Source organism: Pyrgilauda ruficollis, unplaced genomic scaffold (assembly GCF_017590135.1).
Source record: "Pyrgilauda ruficollis isolate IOZ18807 unplaced genomic scaffold, ASM1759013v1 scaffold15, whole genome shotgun sequence".
Lineage (NCBI taxonomy): Eukaryota > Metazoa > Chordata > Aves > Passeriformes > Passeridae > Pyrgilauda > Pyrgilauda ruficollis.
The window spans coordinates 5,444,738-5,464,594 of NW_024513654.1; the positions used below are offsets into that span (position 1 = coordinate 5,444,738).

General features: G+C 45.1%; 2 protein-coding genes across 2 annotated transcripts; both read left to right on the plus strand.

Moving 5' to 3' along the window:
• The first annotated feature begins 2,131 nt into the window (after positions 1 to 2,131).
• PRDX3 (peroxiredoxin 3) lies at positions 2,132 to 7,926 on the plus strand. The gene is made up of 7 exons (XM_041461068.1): positions 2,132 to 2,218; positions 2,294 to 2,369; positions 2,453 to 2,594; positions 3,318 to 3,453; positions 5,619 to 5,722; positions 7,011 to 7,176; positions 7,735 to 7,926. Exons 1-7 carry the CDS (start codon positions 2,183 to 2,185, stop codon positions 7,786 to 7,788), a joined length of 714 nt encoding a protein of 237 aa, XP_041317002.1. The 5' UTR covers positions 2,132 to 2,182; the 3' UTR covers positions 7,789 to 7,926.
• Positions 7,927 to 9,219: 1,293 nt separating this feature from the next.
• On the plus strand, positions 9,220 to 19,424 carry SFXN4 (sideroflexin 4). Its single transcript, XM_041461067.1, has 14 exons — positions 9,220 to 9,371; positions 9,453 to 9,518; positions 10,256 to 10,330; positions 10,681 to 10,707; positions 10,801 to 10,855; positions 11,635 to 11,660; positions 13,094 to 13,144; positions 13,231 to 13,296; positions 13,408 to 13,476; positions 14,750 to 14,840; positions 16,057 to 16,172; positions 16,886 to 16,971; positions 18,034 to 18,148; positions 19,047 to 19,424. The coding sequence occupies exons 1-14, from the start codon at positions 9,333 to 9,335 to the stop codon at positions 19,122 to 19,124; spliced, it is 960 nt and encodes a 319-aa protein (XP_041317001.1). The 5' UTR covers positions 9,220 to 9,332; the 3' UTR covers positions 19,125 to 19,424.
• Positions 19,425 to 19,857: the final 433 nt, after the last annotated feature.

Sequence of the window (19,857 nt, forward strand, 5' to 3'; positions counted from 1 at the left end):
TGAGCGCACAGTTTGCTGCCCAGCCCCAGGGCACTCGTCTGGGCAAGCACATTTCTGTGTCTGAGGGCATGTGCCACGTTTCAGACACGAATGCAGTCATGCCATCCTGCACTGCTCTGAAAAGCATCAGCCCAGGTAACGGCTGATGGGTTTGCTGCTCTGCACCTACAGCCACCGCTCCACAGGTGTCCCAGGCTCAGCTTCACTGCTCACTGCTCTGCTTGCAGCCCTCAGCAGCAGCACAAAGACCTCCCACACCTCCACCCTGTCACAACCTCCACAATCGCTCCTTCCCTCTCCTAATCTAAGGCTGTAGGGCACAGTTCACCCACACTCTACCTGACATACTTTCAAATGTACAAATTGGTTACTCACTTCCACTTTCATGTTTTGAGTAGATAACATTATTCTGGCTGCTCTGCTAGGAATTACTTTCTTTTTGAGAAGATTTTCAGAGCCACATTTCCAGCTGTCATTGGCTACATCTGGATTAATAAATTCAAGGTGCCAGTGACTGAAATTTGCCATGATGTTAAATGCCCAGAAAGGTCTCAGCACCCTTTTGAACAACACCAACTAATACTGCCCCTAACAGTAGGCATAGTAGGGAGTTAATATCAGCTAGTTATCAATCCCAACAGACAGGTTGAACACAATCCTCCCTCTTTTGAAGCCTCAGAGGTTCACTGTTACAGAGGTGACTGGACCATGCAGATGGATCAGTACCAGGAATAAGTTCAGAAGTGTAGATTTAGCATTCATTGAGCTCATCCCAGGGGTGGCTGACATTTCTCTAGCTGCCTTTGGCTTTGCCCCTCGATGCTGGTGGCTGAGCTTATCCTGCTAGCAGAGCCAGACCTTCCTCTAGTCCACAAGGTCTGCCCTTTCTAAAATATTGTGGATATTAATAAACATATGAAACCAGAAGTTACTAAAACCCAGAAGGGAAACTGGGTTCAACTTGGTTTAAGTGTTTAGATGAAGGAACACAAAGAAAGAAGCTAGGAGCTGTGAAGATGGTGAACGGCCTTGAGGGGATGCTGCATGAGGAGCAGCTGAGGGCACCTGGTCTGTTCAGCCTGGAGAAGAGGAGACTGAGGGGACAACACATTGCAGTCTACAGCTTCATTCTGAGAGGAAGAGGAGGGGCAGACACTGATCTCTGCTCTGTGGTGATCAGTGACAGGACCTGAGGGCCTGAAGCTGAGTCAGGAGAGGTTTAGGTTGTATATTAGAAAATCCACCAGGTTTTAGAAAAAACAGAGGGTGATTGGGTGCTGCAACGAGCTCCCCAGGGAAGTGGCCACTGCACCAAGCCTGACAGAGTTCAAGAAGCGTTTGGACAACACTCAGGCACATGGTGTGACTCCCGCGGTGTCCTGTGCAGGGCTAGGAGCTGGGCTTTGGTGACCCTTGTGTATTCCTTCCAACTGAGAATATTCTGTGATTCTGTAACTACAATCCAAGTGAGTTCAACAAAGTCAGAGGCAGTTTTGTGTATGTGGAAGGTTTCTGAGCACAAGCTGGGCTGTATCAGCACACAGCACACTGCAAGGCCAGTGCCGCTGGGCTCAGCATGCGCACAGTGCCAGGGACGTGGCACTGGTGAGGCTGCACCTCCAGCGCTGTGCCCAGTTCTGGGCTCGCAGTTCTGGAAGGACATTGAAGGGCTGGAGCAGGTCCAGAGAAGGGAATGGAGCTGGGGAAGGGTCTGGAGCACAAGTCCTGTGAGGAGCAGGTGAGGGAGCTGGGGGTGTTTAGCCTGAGGAGGCTCAGGGCAAACCTTATCACTCTCCACAACTCCCTGACAGGGGTCGGGCTCTGCTCTCAAGTAACAAATGGCAAGACAAGAAGACATGGCCTCAAGCTGTGCATGGGGGGGTTTAGGGTGGACATTAGGAAGAACTGCTTCGCATAAATGGTGATTAGACATTAGAATGGGATGCCCAGGGAGATGTTAAGAGTCCCGGTCCCTGAAGGTCTTCAAGGACAGACTGAACGTGGCCCTCCACGCCACGGTCTGGCTGCCCGCTGGTGTTCGACCATAGGTCGGACTCCATGGTCCGAGAAGCCTGTCCCAAGCCGCTCGATTCCGTGATTCCGTGCCGGTGCGTCCCTCACCGCCCCTCTGGGGTTCCCGCCCCCGGCGGCCCGCTCCGCCCCGCTCCGCCCGCCGCTCGACATGGCCGCCGCACTGGGGAGGTTGCTCCGCGCCGCGGTGAGTGAGGGACCGCCCGCGGCCCTGCCCGCACGCCCGGCCCCGCCGCCGCCCTGACCCTCCCTGTCCCCGCAGGTGCCCGTGGCTGCCGCCGCCGGGACGAGAGGAACGGCACGGCCCCCGGCCTGTGCCCGCCGCCCCTTCAGCCTCGGTAAGTGCGGGAGGGCGGCCGGGGAACGCGCCCCGGGAGCGCCCCCGGGCCCGGCCCGCAGCTCTGCGTTCTCCCCTCCGCAGGCTCCTCGCGGTTCGCCGCGGCGGTGACCCAGCACGCCCCGGCCTTCAAGGGAACGGCCGTCGTTAACGGAGAGTTCAAGGAGCTGAGCCTAGATGATTTCAAGGGGAAATACCTGGTTCTCTTCTTCTACCCCCTGGACTTGTGAGTGCGGGTTTCTCCTCTTCCCGATGGGCCTCCTGTCCCGCTGAAGGTCATTTCAAGCGTTGCAGGTCGTTCTGGTTTTGTTCGATTTGGGCCAGTCTTGCAGGGCACATGTGCCTGTTTCTAGAGTGGGAGTGATAAAATTGGGTGCACACGGCCATTGTGTGTTAAAGCAGTGGATAGGGTGGCTGGAGAGCATCTTCTGGCTGCAGGGCCTGCATCAGGAGCTGGCTGTGGTTCCTGTTACAGTCAGATCCCAGGGGTGAGGGCATTGCCTTGCAGTTTGGGACTGCCTTGGAGACTCTGTCCTTGAAGAAGCAAGGCCAGCAGAACTGCAGCTAAACAGCTTTAGCACAAAACATGATAAAATGGGGGTCAGTCTGCTCTGAAGACTTGAATTGCCAGGAGTATCTTGATGCATGTGGGCGCGTGGAGAAGGGTTTAACCTGCAGATCTATCTGCTATAGTTTCCAGAAACTGTCTGTCCGGAGAGTCTCTAGCAGAGATAGTTTCTCCATATTTGTAAGCAATCTGTCTAGAACTCAGAGATGGTAACTGGTGTACCAGTTGTATGGCTGTGACTTTTGGTTTGAGACTGAAACTAATCTTGAGCAGGAAACATGGGTCAAATTATCAGTCAAAAGAAAATGCCTAGAAACAGACATGAGAGCCTTCTCTAGAGAAGATGGCAGAATTATACAGCCTGATCTGTCTTCCCACCAGCACCTTTGTCTGCCCCACGGAAATTGTGGCTTTCAGCAACAAAGCAAAAGAATTTCGTGATGTGAACTGTGAAGTGGTGGCAGTTTCGGTGGACTCTCATTTTACTCATCTGGCATGGATAAACACACCACGAAAGGTAGGAATTGAGTATCTTTTGGGGCTTTCTCTGTTAGTTTAGTTTCTTTTCACAAGAGCTCCAGAGAAGAGTTGAATAAATGTGTCAACGCTGATTTTTAGTAGATTTCCTAAAGTCGTATGCAATCAATTTCTACATTTGATGACATAATTCTGACCTCTGTTTTTTTTGTTTTCTTTTTCGTAATTATCTGGCTTGGGTTTTTAACTTGTTTTGCTGTGATGATAGCCTTGTTGATAACATTGCATCCTTGTACATTTATCTCAAAAGACAAATGCTCAGTTTACATGCCACTGTCCCAAAGTGCCTGTGACAGCTGATAATGCACAGAAACTATCACAGAAAAGGAGCAGCAGCTGTTCAGTCGTTACTGTTAACAATTACCCAACACTGGTGGCTTCAGGTTGGAAGCAGAGGAGCCAGCAGTTTATTGGAGCACTTGTATCACTAATTCTCACTTGCTGAAAGGGTTCCACTCTTGCAGTACAAATGGAGGTTTTTGGCTTTCTTTAGGGAAAGAAAGTGATAAAGACAGCCTGTTACTGGAGAGGAGTCTCTTTCAATACCTGCTTTTGATGACATAAAGCATCTCCCTGGCTTAGGTAGTTGTAGAGAACCACAAGTGTCCCATGAAGGTGCAGAAGTGTCTGTGCCATCAGTCCCAGCCTGTGTGGCCAGCAGTGTGCAGTAGTGCTGCAGGCTGGGTGCCTTCTGGCAACTGGAATGTGCAGGGAAGGGAGGAGAGTTTGCTGCATTTAATACACCTTGGCTGTGCCTGTCAGGAGTGTTTCTTTTCTGCATGTTTTGTTCAAAGCTCAGCAGTGTGACTGTGGCCTGACTTCCCAGCTTTATCCCAAAGGTGTTCAGGGTATGTCAGTTGTGCACAGTGTTTTACAGATGCACAGACTGCTCTGAGTTGGAAGGGACCCACAAGGATCATCAAGCCCAGCTCAAAACACCCTGCACAGGGTGGAAAGAATTCCATGGTGGCACAGGCAGGAAACTGACACCCAGAGAAGCTGAACTCTTGGTTTGTCTGACATCTGTGCTCAAAGCTCTAGGGAACTCAGGATCAGGGTCTGTGGCTGAGATTACACAGTGATTCACTGATGATGCCAAGAATAGCAAAGCTAACAAACTCCAGCCTTGTTTCAAGGTTAGAGAACTTATCTCTCTTGCAGTCTCTGTGGCAAAACTGAAAGAAATATTGTTTGACTCTTCAAATAGTATTTAAATTGATTTGTGAGAGGCAAAACAAAAAAATAACCATGTGCACTGAATGGAGCAGCAGAACTCTCACATACTTAGTGTCTTGGTAAGAGCATTGTGTTTGGAATCAGAATTGTTAAGGTTGCAAAAGATCTCTAGGATCATGAAGTCCCATGATGACGATGTGATGATGAACTCACCATCACCGTGTTCACCACTAACCATGATCTCAAGTGCCACATCCACATGTTTTTTTCCCATACCTTGGGAAGCCTTTTCCAATGCCTGACAATCCTTTCTGTGAAGAAATTTTTAATAATATTTGATATAAACCTCCCCTGGTGCAATTTGACATAATTTCCTTTTTCCTGTCCCTTGTTACATGGGAAAAGAGGCTTACCCCCACCTGGCTACACCCATTTTTAAGTAGTTGTAGAGAGGGATAAGATCAGCCCTGAGCCTCCTTTTCTCCAGGCTAAATATCCTCAGCTCCCTCAGCTGTTCCTCATCAGATGTGTGCTCCAAAGTTTGTTGGTTTGCAGGTTTGTTTCCCTTCCCTCCCCACCATGTTCATCCTATTTAGTTCTGAGCACTTAAATATGCACTAGAAACTTTTCTATTCAAAGCTCCTGAATAGGATACAAAGGAAGTTTTTCTGGAAATGTATGGCTGTTGCCATTGGTAGCCTCTTACCACCAAAATCAGCAATTCTAAAATGCTCAGTGCAAAAGAAATTTTCACTTTCTAAAGAAACAAACTGTTCCTGACTACTTTAAAACAAACAAAGCAAACCCAAGCAACACCACACATGCTTGGTTCCTTTCATGGAGCAGATGCTGTGGTTGTTCTTCGTTGTTACTGTGTCCTCAAGAACATGGAATCCAGCAGCCCAGGAAGGATGAGCTTTTGAAGGTGGAGCTTTTTGTAACCAAGTGGAATCTTTCTCTGTTCTCTAGAGCGGCGGTTTGGGCAAAATGAATATTCCAGTTCTGTCAGACCTCACAAAACAGATCTCCCGTGCTTATGGGGTGCTGCTGGAAGAACCTGGCATAGCACTGAGGTAAGGCTCGACTGCTGTGCTGTGACACAACCCAGTCTAACCAACATAAGGAACGCTGTCCCTCCTGTGGGGAATTGGCATCAGGTGAAGACTGTGAGATGTCTTCTGCTGCAGGCTGGCTGGATCCCACCCCAGGAAAAGGACACCTGCTCATTTTGGCCATGAAGCTGAGAATGGCTCCAGGTCTCTCTGAAAACCTGTGAGGGAAAAGCCAGCTCTTCTGCTCTGAGAGAGGGGGAGAAAGGAAGATGTCAATAAAGAAAAAGAGCAGCATAGAAAGGCAATTTCTGATAATTTTTTTTTTTTCCATAGTAGTCTCTGAGAAACTAGTGGATTGGGTAGGAGTCTTCTGGAGACCTTTAGTTCCTGATGTCTTTGGATCAGGAACTTTTGGCATTTGTTTACTGAGAGATTAAGTTAATTAGTATGGTAAGACTGGGACTTTGGTTTTCACAAATACTTGTATGCAACGGGATTTAATTTAATAGCGTAATGCACAAGCAGCTTTTCACTCAGCACCTACAGATTTGACCAAAAAGACCTGAGCAGGATTCCAGCTTTCAATTTTGAAGTACAGGTGGAACACTTGAGTTCTCCCTTTGCTCTCTCTGCCTGGATTGAACAGTCTCAGACATACTTTATAGTTTCACAGTACCACAGCAGCGGATCACTTTGCTAACAAACAAGATCCCAAATGCTGCAGTTCCCGTCCTCACTGATGTGTGTCACTGGGGCTAACTACCTTGCTGAAATTGTGCACCCAATTCTGTGGTTGTGTTCGAGGGTCCCAGGACGAGGGAAGAGATGAGAGTCTTGGCTCCATGTTTCAGAAGGCTGATATAGTATAGTATAGTATATTACATATTATATTACATTATATGTTATATATTACATTATATATTTTATATTACATTATGTATTATATTATATTGCTATACTAAAAAGAATAGAGAGAAAGGATTCATCAGAAGGCTAGAAAGGAATAGAAAAGAATGATAACAAAAGCTCGTGACTCTCAGAGAGTCCGACACAACAGGATCTTTGATTGGTTTTTAAGTGGAAGCAACTCACACGGACCAATGAAGGATGCACCTGGTGGTAAACAATGTTCAGACCACATTCCACAGCCATCAGACAGTTATTGTTTACATTTCTTTTCTGAGGCTTCTCAGCTCCTCAGGAGAAAATCCTAGCCCAATGTATTTTCATAAAACATCATGGTGACACAGTTCGTTGTGTTTGGCCTTGGAAGTTGATTTGCCTTGCCTGAAGTGCTGCTCCATTGCAGGGGCCTGTTCATCATTGACCCGAACGGGGTCATCAAGCACCTGAGTGTCAACGACCTGCCCGTGGGGCGCAGCGTGGACGAGACGCTGCGCCTGGTCAAGGCCTTCCAGTTCGTGGAGACACACGGCGAGGTGTGCCCGGCCAACTGGACTCCAGACTCCCCAACGGTGAGTGCCTCTCAGGGCTGAATGTCATCCTCCTAAAGACAGCCACTGTGCTTGTCTGGAGGGCTGGGATCCACTGGGGCGTGAGGTGCTTCGCTGGGTCTGTGCCTCTTGTCTAAACACAAAGCTGTTGTTGGCTGGGCCAGTTTAGTCTGTCTGATAGTAAGTGTGGGATTTCTGTGAAGAAAGTTACTGGGTTCCTTTTGGGAGATGCAAATTGTGTTCAAAACTCCAGATTTGACTTGGACTCGCCAGTAACTGAGTTCAGAATTTTTTACTTTGTAGTGCATTGTAATTTAACAGGAAAAACGTGGTTTATACATTAACTGAGTTCAGATTTCTTACTTAATGCATTGTAATTTAACAGGAAAAATGTGATTTATACTTGAAATTTTCAAGTATGAGTTGTACATGATCTAGGCTTTTGTCTTTCAATCAACTGCATAAACAGATTACTGTTTTTATAAAGGATGCATGGATTTTCTTGGATAAAGTATCAAATCTGTAATTTTTTTTATCATATCTGTTCCAGGTAATAACTTAACTTTCTTTTCTTGACAGATTAAACCAAGCCCAGAAGGCTCCAAAGAATATTTTGAAAAAGTGCATAAATAAACACTCAAATTGTGGACAAAATTCTTTAGTTTTGTCCACTGAAGACATTAGGAAAACAGCTGTGATTGTAAAAATTAATAATAAAAATAAAAGCTGTCATTTTCTCATGTTTAAGAAGAAATTAAATGCTGAAATATTTACTGACTCCCTTGTCTTGCTTTAAAAAGGGTAAAACTAAGGCTTTCCCCCTGCCTTCTGCAACTTCACTTTCATGGATTTCTGTGACCATTAATCATCCTGAATGTGATGAGTACACAAGTTACAGTTGCCTTCCACTGGCTTTTTCCTTTTTCTTTATCTAGTTTTGTACCAGAAAATGTCCTGCACTTTGTTTTCTCACACAACATAAAAGTCTGTCAAAAAAAAAAAAAGTTTGAAACAATGCAAGGATAGAATTTTGATACGTTTGTTTTTAATGAATTTTGCACAGGAAGAGATGAATGTAACAAGTAAAAATAATTTTTAAATAATTGGTTTTGTGTGTAAATGCACTAAGACATGGAATGAATGTCAGTATGTGCCATTTTAAAAAAAGTGCAGCTACTCATGAGCACTATCAAGCATGAACTTTAATTTTGTTTGGGAGATGATAAAACCGTGAACCCCCACAGTGCACTTAATGGAGTTAATGACCAGTTTTCTTTCACTTGAATTTGAGTTGTGCTGCTTGAAACTGATGTAGCATCTCTCTAACGATAATAAAATAATCTTAACATGGCCTAGCAGCAGGTGTGGTGCTTTGCTTTTCTTTCCCTTTCCCCTGAGCCCTGTGTCTCTGGAAGGAACTGGATGTGTTCATTGCCTCAGCAGCTCAGTCCTGCACTGCCGTGGGGAGCAGCCCGTGGACACAAAGTCCCGGGGGGGCTGCACAGATCAATAAACACTCTGTGTGCTTCTGTTTATCATCCCCTGTCCCTCCGAGCAAAGAAGCAGAAGGTGCCTGAGCCGAGTTAGCTTTGTAACGGGGATCAATGCCCCACGGTAACAAAGGATGTAAAAATGAGACCGAAGCGGTGTCCGTGCTGATGCTCCAGGTTCCACCAGCTGCAAATCTTTTCAGTCTCGGTGTTTGGTTGTTTTGTCAAATGTAACCGTGGGTTTTTCCCAGTTAACCCGGTATTTGCCGCACTAAAGTGGCCGCGTTGTGCCTGCGGAGCTGCGACACCCCGACCTTCACCTGGCCCGGCCTTCTCCTCCCGCCGCCATCCCGCGGAGGGCGCGGCGTGTCTCCGCAGCCCGGCTCCTCGGCTCTGCCTTCCCGGGGGCAGCCGCTGGAAGGGAAAAGGCCGCGGGGCCTTGCCTTGCCATCCCGGGGGCAGCCGCTGGAAGGGAAAAGGCCGTGGGGACGGCCCCGGGGGTAGCCGCTGGAAGGGAAAAGGCCGCGGGGACGGCCCCGGGGGCAGCCGCTGGAAGGGAAAAGGCCGCGGGGCCGCTCCCCAGCGCTTCGCGCCGCCGGTAGCGGGGCCCCGGCGCGGCGGCTCCGCGGGCGGGCGGAGCGTGCGGCACCGGACCGGGCCCGGCGGCGCTTCCGGTGCCGCGGCTCCATGGACGCCAACCTGCGCTTCTGGAGGGCGGAGGGGCAGGTGGGCACCGCGGGCCGGGATGGGGGCACGGGCCGTGCTTAGGGAAGGTCCGAAATAACGCCTCCTCCCTGTCTCCCTCAGTCTTTCTTCCAGAGGTTTCTCCTCTGGGCGGACGCCTTGGATCCGCTGCTGCTCCTCAAGTCCTCCGTGAGTACCGCGGGGAAGGTCGCGAGGAGCGAGCGGCCTGAGGGGTTGTGGCTGTGCCGGGCTGGGAAGCGGGCTCACCGCAGGGCTGCTGAGGAGAAGGAAATTCGTGAGGAACGTAGCGAGATGTCGTTTTTCGCTGCCTCAAAGGGCTGCAGAGAGCTGGGGAAGGGCTTTGGGCAAGGGCACGGAGTGCTGGGACAGGGGAATGGCTTTGCACTGACAGAGGAGGGTTAGATTGGATCGCTGAAGGAAATTCCTCCCGGTTAGGGTGGCAGGCCCTGGCACAGGCGCCCAGAGCAGCTGTGGCTGCCCCTGGATCCCCGGAGTGCCCAAGGCCAGGCTGGACGGAGCTTGGAGCACCTGGGACAGTGGAAGGTGTCCCTGCCGTGGCTGGGGTGGCGCTGGGTGGGATTTGAGGTCCCTCTCCACCCGAAGCATTCCACAGCTCTACCTTAAACAGAAACACACGTGTGTGCACTTCTGATGACATAAACCAAGGGACATTTCTAGGCATCTCAGCAGCCCTGCTCAGACTGTGGCTGCTGTGCCAGCAGTTGAATTATCCCAATAGTTCTGTAATTGTGAATTCATTGTGTCTAGGAGTGTTCTTGCTTTCACTGCAAGGAACAGATACATCATTAGCTTCTAGGTTTGTTTTATAGCTGATATATTTCACTTAAAATATTGAAACTGAGGAGGTTTTGTTTGTTTTGTTTATTCTTTTCTCTCAAATACAGAATGAAATAAAAACAACCAGGTTATCAATACTAATCAATGAGAAGACCCTAAATGAGCCCATACAGAATAATCAGGTATTCTGGACTGCAGTTAAAGTCTTAACATAAGTGTTTATCCATATTCAGTTGTTGTTTTATGGTTTAAAATGCCTACTAGTTTTAACTTTTTAAAATTAACCTTCTGTTCTGCTCTAGTGTGTGCTTTGGTGCTGTTACACAGCTCATGGGTTGGGAATGCTTTATATTCAACAGTGAGTTTATGGAGAGAAATTTTAGGGGAAGAATAGAATTAAAGGGATATATAAATAGATACACTTTGTATTAAAAGAAGTTATTAGAAAAAGACATAGAATAAATTTAGAAAGAAGATTTTACCCAGCCTCTTCTGAAATTTAATTATTAACCTAATTTTCCAACTGTTGTAGACCAAAAAAGCCTTCTTGCTAAGCCTGGTAAGTTTACAAAATATTTAGATTTTTTTTTTTCCTTATTCAAGTATGGCAAAGATGTTCTAATTTGCTTTTTTTTTTTTTTTCCTTTTTAAGTCCAGCGTACACCCTGATACAGACAAGATAATTCCTGTTTTGTTTAGACCTCCAGGTAGGTTCCCTTGAGTGAAATTTTATGTGTGTGACTGAAGCATCAGGGAGGAATAGCTCATGGTGAACAGCTGCTGTGATACCACAGTGACACTCCTCTCCACAGAGAAGAGCAAGCAGACTCTTCTCTTAGTTGCATTGTTAAATGTGTTGAAGACTGATTTATTTATTCCTATGGTCCTGCTGAGGAATTTCTCCCTGGGATAATCTGCTCATCTAGATGGAAACACTCTGATTAGTCTCTGCTTCTTGTTGCTGCAGAATGACTTCCCAAATCCCTCCACATTTAACTGTCTGCTGTAATTTACGTTTTTCCCCTGATGGCTGTGGCTGCTGGATGAATTTACATTCTGGTGACAGATCAGGTGTGCTTGGGCTTTGTTTAGGTAGCATAGGTTGTTAATCAGAGATAAGCACACTGAGGCTATGTACTCATTATCTCCTGTGACCCTCACAACTGTGGCAGCTTTTGTTACACCTCTCTTTTGGAACAGAGAGCTGAACTTCTCTTCAGTTATTTCATTTCCAAGCAGCCCTGGGGAGGGGAGTTAATGAGGGCTCCTTTTGGCTGTGAAATCTGAGCAGGGATTGTGGCTTCTTGAGCCGGGAGTGAGAGATAAAGCTTAGGGCTGAAGTTAATGGTGATGCTGGGGGTTTTGGGCAGTGTTTCACTTGGAGATGGAAATAGACAAGGGAAGTTAGGGGAATTTTCTGCTCAAGACCATCCATCTGCACTCACAGATGTTATTGTTGCTGAAATAAAGTTCTCTTTCTTTTTAGCTTTCATGCCCATAACTCTTCCCTTGGTGAGTAATCGTGACAGATGCCAGTGTGCACCCAGCAAGGCTTCCATTTTCCATAGCCAGGGGTTGGAGGGAGGAAATAGAAGTTTTGGGGCTTCATTGTAGCTTCAGCACAAGCTGTTTGAAAGACATCTGTTTTATGGGAAGTGCTGAGTAACCTGGAAATCAAGCCCTTAAAGAGTCTCCCTGGAAGTCCAAAGCTGTTAGTTACCCTTCTCCAGCAGCATTCCACGGGATTGTTCCTGTGTGAAGGACAGCTTTCTGACGCAAGGTGAGATCACTCAGCAATGAGAGCACGGCCTGGGTTTGGTCTGTTCAGCCTCAGAAATCTGGAGCTGCAGTGGGAAGGGGTTGGAGCCTTGTGTTCTGTGTCTCAGACCCAGAATATTATTTTTTTCTTATGTGGATGTGCATTTGCAAGTAATGGTGTTGTCAGTAAATTACCAAAGATATAAAAATAAACTCTTGTTACTGTGCTCAAAAATGGCACCATTTTGTTTCATAAAATTTGTAGCTGTAATCATGTGCTTATTTATAAATTTAGATTCTTTGGGTTTGGTCTTGGCCTATGAGTGTACATCCTGAGATATGTCATTCCATACAGACATTACAGCATGAACTTACACATCACTGCTAGAAAGTACAATGAAAGTCTTGATGGCTATAAAATTCATTAATAACAGTAATAAAATTAATAGAAATACTTATTTTTGATATTTGCAGCTTAATGCACTCTTATAGATGTAGTTAGAGTCAGTGCTGGCATTAATAATAAAGATGGTTGATCCACTAATATTAAATGAATTACTGATCCTTCTCTGAGGCTTTGGAGATTCTCACCCTATCTCTTATTCAACATTTTATATTCTTATCTTGATTGACTTTTTTTTTGAGAGTGTTCCACACCTTGAGCTCGAAACCTCAGGAAAGGTTGTGGTTTATTAAAGCTGAAGTGCTTATTCACTGTCTGAATTTGAGAGGAAGCTGGGAATTAACTCCTAAAATCTTAGATCAGTTAGATCTAAGTTAGTATTCATAACCCTGGCAAAACCAATCTGACCCTTTCTCAATCATTTCTTTAATTAGACATTTGTTACCTTAGTTATTTTATTTGCATCTATTTAAGTTTCACAGGCACAAATGCATTTTTCTTTTGGGTAAGAAAGCATCTTGCTGCAATATTCTTGCACATAATGTTTTACCACTATGTGTCTGTGTTTTCTACATGTCTGTATGCTTTCTATTGAACAGAAAAATGAACGTGCCACCTCTGTAACAAGAGAATGTCTCAGCCTGGAACCAGGGCTGATGGCCTTGGGCACTGGCTGGAGCCTTTGACACTGCTGCCCGTGCTACCTCAGCAGTTCTCCTGGTGCTCCTGCACCAAAAACCTCTACACTCTTCAAACTCCATTTTCTTGTGCATTTTCCTCTTAGGTCATCGTTTCATCCATTCAACGCCACGCAAGGCATTCTTTTTTTTGGCAGGTAATTGCCTCTTTCTTTCTACCTTTTACAGGTCTTTTAGTCTCAATCCTGAATTCAATTTTTCTTACAATCTCTTGTTTCTGCAGTTTGTGTTTCACACATACACCACAGCATTCACTCTGGTAAATGGAAATGGCACACCAAAGGCTGAAGTGAGTGTTGATTTTTATTTTTGTAATCATTTTCATTGTGCAGATGCCATTTTGAACTTGATTTGCAAGTGTTTTACAATGTATTTATGCAGTGTGTTTTTCTGTCCTTAGGAATACTCACTTCATCAAAAGCAGCTCTTGCTTGGCTTGGGAGCCATTTCCTATTCAGCCTTTGTTGGTGTAAGTATTTGCTCAGTGACTGCTTTCCTAACAAGCTCTCCTGAGAAGGAGTAGGCACCAAGTGCCAGATGTCCCTCAGGATATCCACTGTGCCAGATATCCTTCAGGACTGTGCTCTGGTGCTCTGCTCTGATGTCTTGCCACAGAACTGTTCAGAATAAGAATACTTTCTGATCATCTGTCAGCCATTATTTTGCTCTGCTTCCCCTGATGCTTCCTCTTGTGTCAATGTCTTTGTTGTTTTGCAAGCTCAGCAAACAGGTAGTGAGAGGAGCTGGCCAGTGTTTACAAACACAGGGTGAGCCACTGTTGTAGCTGATTTTTGATGTGGTGCTGTGGAAGAGATCTAACTCCAAACAAGTGGTGAGGTCTGCAAGCATCAGTACTGGACAGTGTTTGCTCAAATCCCAGGAACAGCAGAGCCATGAAAATACTGCCCTGGATGCAGGGAAATTAGTGTTCCAGAAGGGAGCTGACCCTGTGCTCTCTGCTGGAATAGGAGTTTGTGGTTTCTTGAGTTTGCTACACCAGAATGAGCTCAGGAATTATCATGACACTCATCACAAGTGTAGATGTGTCTGTAATGCCTCTCCTCACTCCCCCCCCCCCCATACAAAACAGTGATTTTCATAAGCTTCTGGCAGAAAAATGTGATTGTTTTTGCTTCTGTTAGAGGGAGTTTCACCTCTGCCCACTGCAGGGCAAAACAGCTGGCCAGGATTGCTCAGGGCTTACAGAAATCTGGGGAGGCAGCCCTGCCTGTGGGTCATCATGGGAGTGCTTCCCTTTGTCCTTCAGGGGAGTCTTTGCTGGCCAGCTGGTGCCCTGGCCCTTTATTCCTAAATGAAACTTCCTGCAAGTGTATTATGGGACTATAGAGTTGGGCTGAAACTGCAGAGAAGCAGGAAAAATACAGAAGCAAACCAGATTTCCTGTTTGGGGGAGAGAGGAGTGTGTGACACAATGCAGTTGGACGAATGTCCAAGGAATATTAGTCAGAGGTAATTATTTTATTTTTTCTGTCTGTGTATTCACACTGCTGCTCTCCTCTACATAATAATGCTGAATGCTTTTTTTATCACAAAGAGTGATTACAAGCACCTACATTAACTGGAGAAGACATATATTTTGTTATGTTATATATTATGTTAAACCAAGGCATTTGTTTATTTTCATAGATGGTAACTAAGTCACAGATTGATTTTCCTAACCTGTTACACTGAAATGCTGCACATTTTTTCAGTGTGGTGCCTGTTTCCTCTCCATGCCTTAGGCTTTCCCTCTTGCCTTCATGAACCGTTACGCGTTGAAGAGCCCATTAATGCAACTTGTTGTCAGAAAACTGCTGCCTGCTCCTCTGCTTGGTGAGTAGGAACAAACTGTGCATTGTGCAGCTGGCCTGAGGGCCATTTGCCTGACTGACTGTAGAGTTTTCTTGCTTTTGCACAGGTGTGGTCTCTGTTTCTTCTCTGGCTGCCTTTGGTGCACCCCTCCTTTCTGTGGGAGCCAGCTCTCACTGTGCAGTATCCCTGACCTCACTGGATTCTTGCTGGTTTTAGTTTCAGAGCTGCAAAGCACTCTTGTGAGCTTTGTACACATATCTGAAAGCACCAGGACGCATCAGGAGGGCAGCAGCAGTGGCATTGATGTGACCTGGTGTGGCACATCTGTGACACCAGAGTGCGACATCGCTCTGGGAGTGCAGAAAGGGACACTTGTTCCAGCAGGGTTATTATTAATCCTGCAGGGAAAGGGGGACTCAGTTCATTACTGCAACAACTCTACTGCCATGGTGAACTTGCACCAGGACTAGTTTAACTATTTAATGTCATTAATTATGTTTCTGTTGCCTTTATAGAAAGGCAAGTTTCTGTTGTCCTTTCTCAGGGAAAAATTGATAAAATTAAAATGCATCATCTCTTCTGTTTCAAGTTATGTGAGATGCCTACTCAGATCTTTCTGAAGTACATTAGAGGTTTCTGACTTGTTTCCTTGAAGCAGGTGTTAAATGTGCTTCCATTTTCTTAAATGTAGAGCAAAGCCTAAGGGTAATTGATCAATGTTAGTCCAGCATTTGCAGTGTCCTCTGGTACACTAAGGTCTTTATTGAATAGCCCTACCAAGAACTAATAAAAAGAGCAATCTCTTCTTTCAAGCAAGGCCAGATTGACAGTCTATGCCCTTGCTTTCAATGCAGGACACAACCTTTTCTGATTTTGTCTTCTGTGCTGGATTTTGTGCTGAGCAGGACAAAACCTAACCACAACAGAAATCCATCCACTTTCTGTTAAGACAAAGTACTCGTGGTTTGAGCTGGATGGAAATTATTTTAAAGCACTGAATCCATAATGACAAAGCACTTTTTAGGCCTGAAGCCTTGCAGTCTCTCTCAAGCTTCCGTAGCTTGATTCAGATTCAGATTCCAAGTAGATTTTCATGGGGCAGTGTTTTTTTTTAAGCTGTCATGTTATTCAGTTGTGAACTGTTGAACTGGAAATGTAAAAAGCACATCATTATGAATGTTACTACTGAGGCAGTCCTTTGGGTTCTATTAAAGCAAAATCCCCTTTAACCCTGCAGGTTTGACAAGTGCATTTACCGTGGCAATGGTGAGAAGCCCAGAATTTGATAATGGGATAGAAGTGATGGACAGGAATGGCAATGTTGTAGGAGTGTCTAAGAAGGCTGGTGAGAAGGTAGGTGAGGGGGTGGAGAACTTTTTTAACTTGCCTTTCATTCCCTGCTAAGAGCAGAATGTGATGCTGAGAGTAGCTACAGTTGGATATATTGAATAAGGAATCCCACACCAGGTGCTGAATCTTTGGGCAGGCTTGGATTCGGTCTCTGGAATCAGGTTCCACAATTTCAGTGTCATCAAGGGTTGGCTGCCTCCCCACACCAATAGACTGAGGACCAGAGACACTGGCACAGACATTTCTGTTTTCTCTGGTCACCTCCAGAAGGAGATAGGACTCTTGGATCTTCTGATGGGGCACCTCAGAGAAAAGCCCTGTATTGTGGAAACAACTGCATGAGCGTAAGGATTTGGTGACAGCTGGAGAGAGAACTTCAGGTTTAGCACAGGCTAGTTGGGATGCCCAGAAGGTATAATCAATTGCATGAAGTTCAGCAAACTTTAAAAAGCAAGTCTTAGCAAAATTATTATTATAGCAGGAAATCTCATCAGTAGTTTCACCTTCCTTTAAAGGAATTTCTCAGTCATAAGCAGAGTATTTGCCTCTTAGCTTCCATTTAAGAAAGAATTCCTCTAATAGGTGTTGTTATCCCTCATTAACCTGTTGCATTAAACTCCAGAGTGTAAGACAAAAAAGCACTCAGGGAAGCAGGCCGTGTTTGAAGCTGCCCAGAGCACTCTTTTGACAACACTTGTTTTGCTCTCTCCCTGAAGGCTGTTATGGAAACAGCATTGTCCAGAGCAGTCTTGTTTGGGACAACGTTCTTCCTGCCAGAAGTGCTCATGTACTGTGTGCAGAGGTGAGAGGCACTGCAGGGGGCTGGGGGTGCCTGGGCAGTGGTACTCTGCTGTTCAGTCTGGCTGTTACCATTTGCCAGCTTTCTCCTTGGGTTTGCAGTATTGCTTGCCTTGGTGGAAGTGATGATGTGGGAAGTTGCTGCTCAGCTGCTGTGATTCTTTGAGATCTTTAAGTGAATCTGGTTATGTCTGAACCCGTGCTGCAGGGTTTGTAGGAATGAGGAAGCATGTTTGTGCTCTCCTGACAGGCTCTTTTCCAGTGCCTACAAACCTCCAGTTCACTAACTTAAGATTTGAGTTTCAATGTCTCTATCAAGGTTGTTCACAGCACTTAGCTTAGGTTTGTATTTTTGAAGAGGTAATGTGGGACTTGAATTTGTAATTAAAGCTGGATCCCAACTTCCTAATAGTTTTCCACCTGTTGTAAAACATGTTCTTGCTTTTCAACATTTTAAATCCCTGTATCCTAAGAAGAATACATAGTATGCTTTATGAGAGGGTTCTTAGCCTGCCCTGAACTTTTGGTCATGATCTTTTGTCATGTAAATAGTACAGGTAGGGATCATCTCTGTCAGGTAATTTGATATTGCCTAAATTGATTCCCTATCAGCTTAAGGGACTCCTGTTACCAGAAGACAAATGCAGCTGTTAAATAAAATTTGAAATATGTATCTCAAGTAGAAGATTTTTGCACAAGGCAAAATAGGGCTGCCCACAGGAACTAAATGTGTAAGGACAGAGGGTAAGGCAAGAAAAATCTTAATGAAGGAACTGAGACACTTTAAAGCACTAATATACTTTCTCTCCTTTTGTCACTTTGATCTTGCTGCTTTTTTTCTTAATCTTGACAGTCTGAGCTTGGAAAATGCTGCAGGCAAGCACAAAACAAAGGAAAAGCACAGGAAGTTAAGAGTAAGAACATAGGAAATGAAGTAAGGAAACATCTTTAGGAACCATAAGCCTAGATTATTACTAATTTCAGTAAAATAGCAGCTAATGCTCTTTGTGTCACTGTCAGGTTATTTTTCAATGTACTGACATACTTTTTTCAATGTCTTGGACAGAGCAAGATTTGTTAAAAATCCTCGTGCTGTGGGTCCTGTGAGGGTGTTTGTGATTATGTCAGTCCTAGCAGGGATGCTGCCAGTCTCCTTTAGTATGTTCCCACAGTGTGGGGAGGTAAGTCCTTTCACAGGAATTGATTTAAGATAATTGTGACATTAAATCAGCCTTCCAGAACTACGGCCATCAGTCTGAAGGCCACATATTAAAAAAAAAAAAAAAATCAACAGGATTAATGTGGTACATCTAAAGTGGGGCAGCAGAGAGGCTGTTTGTGAAGGCCCATGTACCAGGCAGAGGCTCACAGGACTTCTGAGGTCTGAGTTGCATTGTGTGTTATTTATATTTACACTTTTCCATGTAGATTTATCAGACTTACACAACAGTCTGAAGCAGGCAAGGTCAGGAGAACTAACTCTTGCAATTTTCAGTGGTTTGTTTGTCTAAACATTTGGCATTTTAGTTTCTTGGGTTTTTTTAAAGATTTCTTAATCTCTTATGACAACAAAGCAAACAGAACATAAATGAGGGGACTTTTGAGGAATTATCTACTGAGATTAGGGCTGCTTGATGCCCTTTGGGCTTCCCAATGGCTCAGCCCACAGCAGAAGTTCTCCTATATGTCACCCAAATATATTTACAGCTGGATTTGGTGATCCTAAAGGTCTCTTCACACCTAAATGATTCTGTGATTCTTTAGTGAACAGAGATAATGTCGCTATTTAAAAAAAATAATTATTTTTTCCAATATGTGTGCACATGTAGAAAATATTGGAGGAGAAAAAGAAAAAAAAAGTATTTTTTCCAATATGTGTGCACATGTAGAAAATGTTGGAGGAGAAAAAAGCCCCAAAACATCAACAAAAAATCCCTCAGATCCCCAACTAAACAAAGAGCAAGTTCCAAATCCTGAATGCAGTACTTGAATTTGTGCAAAGTGCAATGGAGTAACAAGAACTTAACATCCAGTTACGAGGCTGTGGTGGTGCTGATTCCCTTTTCTCCTACATTGCAGATAAAGCGAGCAGACCTTGAACCAGAAATTCTGTCATCTACAGAAGAAACAGAGTTCTTCTACAACAGGGGCATTTAGAGCCTGGCTTTTATACAGAAATGATCCAAGTGAATCCTGAATGCACCACTGGCATTTGTGACTGAATGGTGATTCTGTGGTGGCAAAGGTGCCAGATCTGGTCTACGATGGTGTGGCCTGCAGAGGCAGAACTTGGCAACGTGGCTTTGGCAGCCCCAGCCTGGAGGCACATAAACACACCTCACCTGATGCTGAGAAATGCTAGAAAAGCACTGTAACACAGGCTGTGTAACACACAACCTGTGTTCTGTGCTTCCTCACATGATTGATTTCTTAATTAAATGACTGTTGAATACATAAGTTTGTTCTTCTGCCGCAACTTTTGGTGTGCTCCTTTCCAGGAACCCAGCTGGTGAAGGCTTTGACATCACACTCCTGTGGGTAAAGTCCAGCTGATTCTTCTCAGAGCACTTTGATGTTTTCAGTGATCTAACAGTGCTCCTTTTGAGGACGAGATGTGAGGCAGCCCTTGAAGTGATATTAGACAAAGCAACCCTGATGGCAATAGAATATTGATTTAATTTAGTTGTTTAAAAAGTGTTCAGGAAATAGGTGACAGACTTGACTACCAGTTAATTCCTGTTTTTTTAAACATGCTTGAAGGAGTTTTGAGGCTTGATGGCCCTTGAGCTTTAGAACTTGGATTTTACACTGAAGCCATGAGGAGATGCCATGTCTTTCTGACCTTGTGGTGGACAATGAGAAATTCCACTTTCTCAGGTTGGCTGTGTTT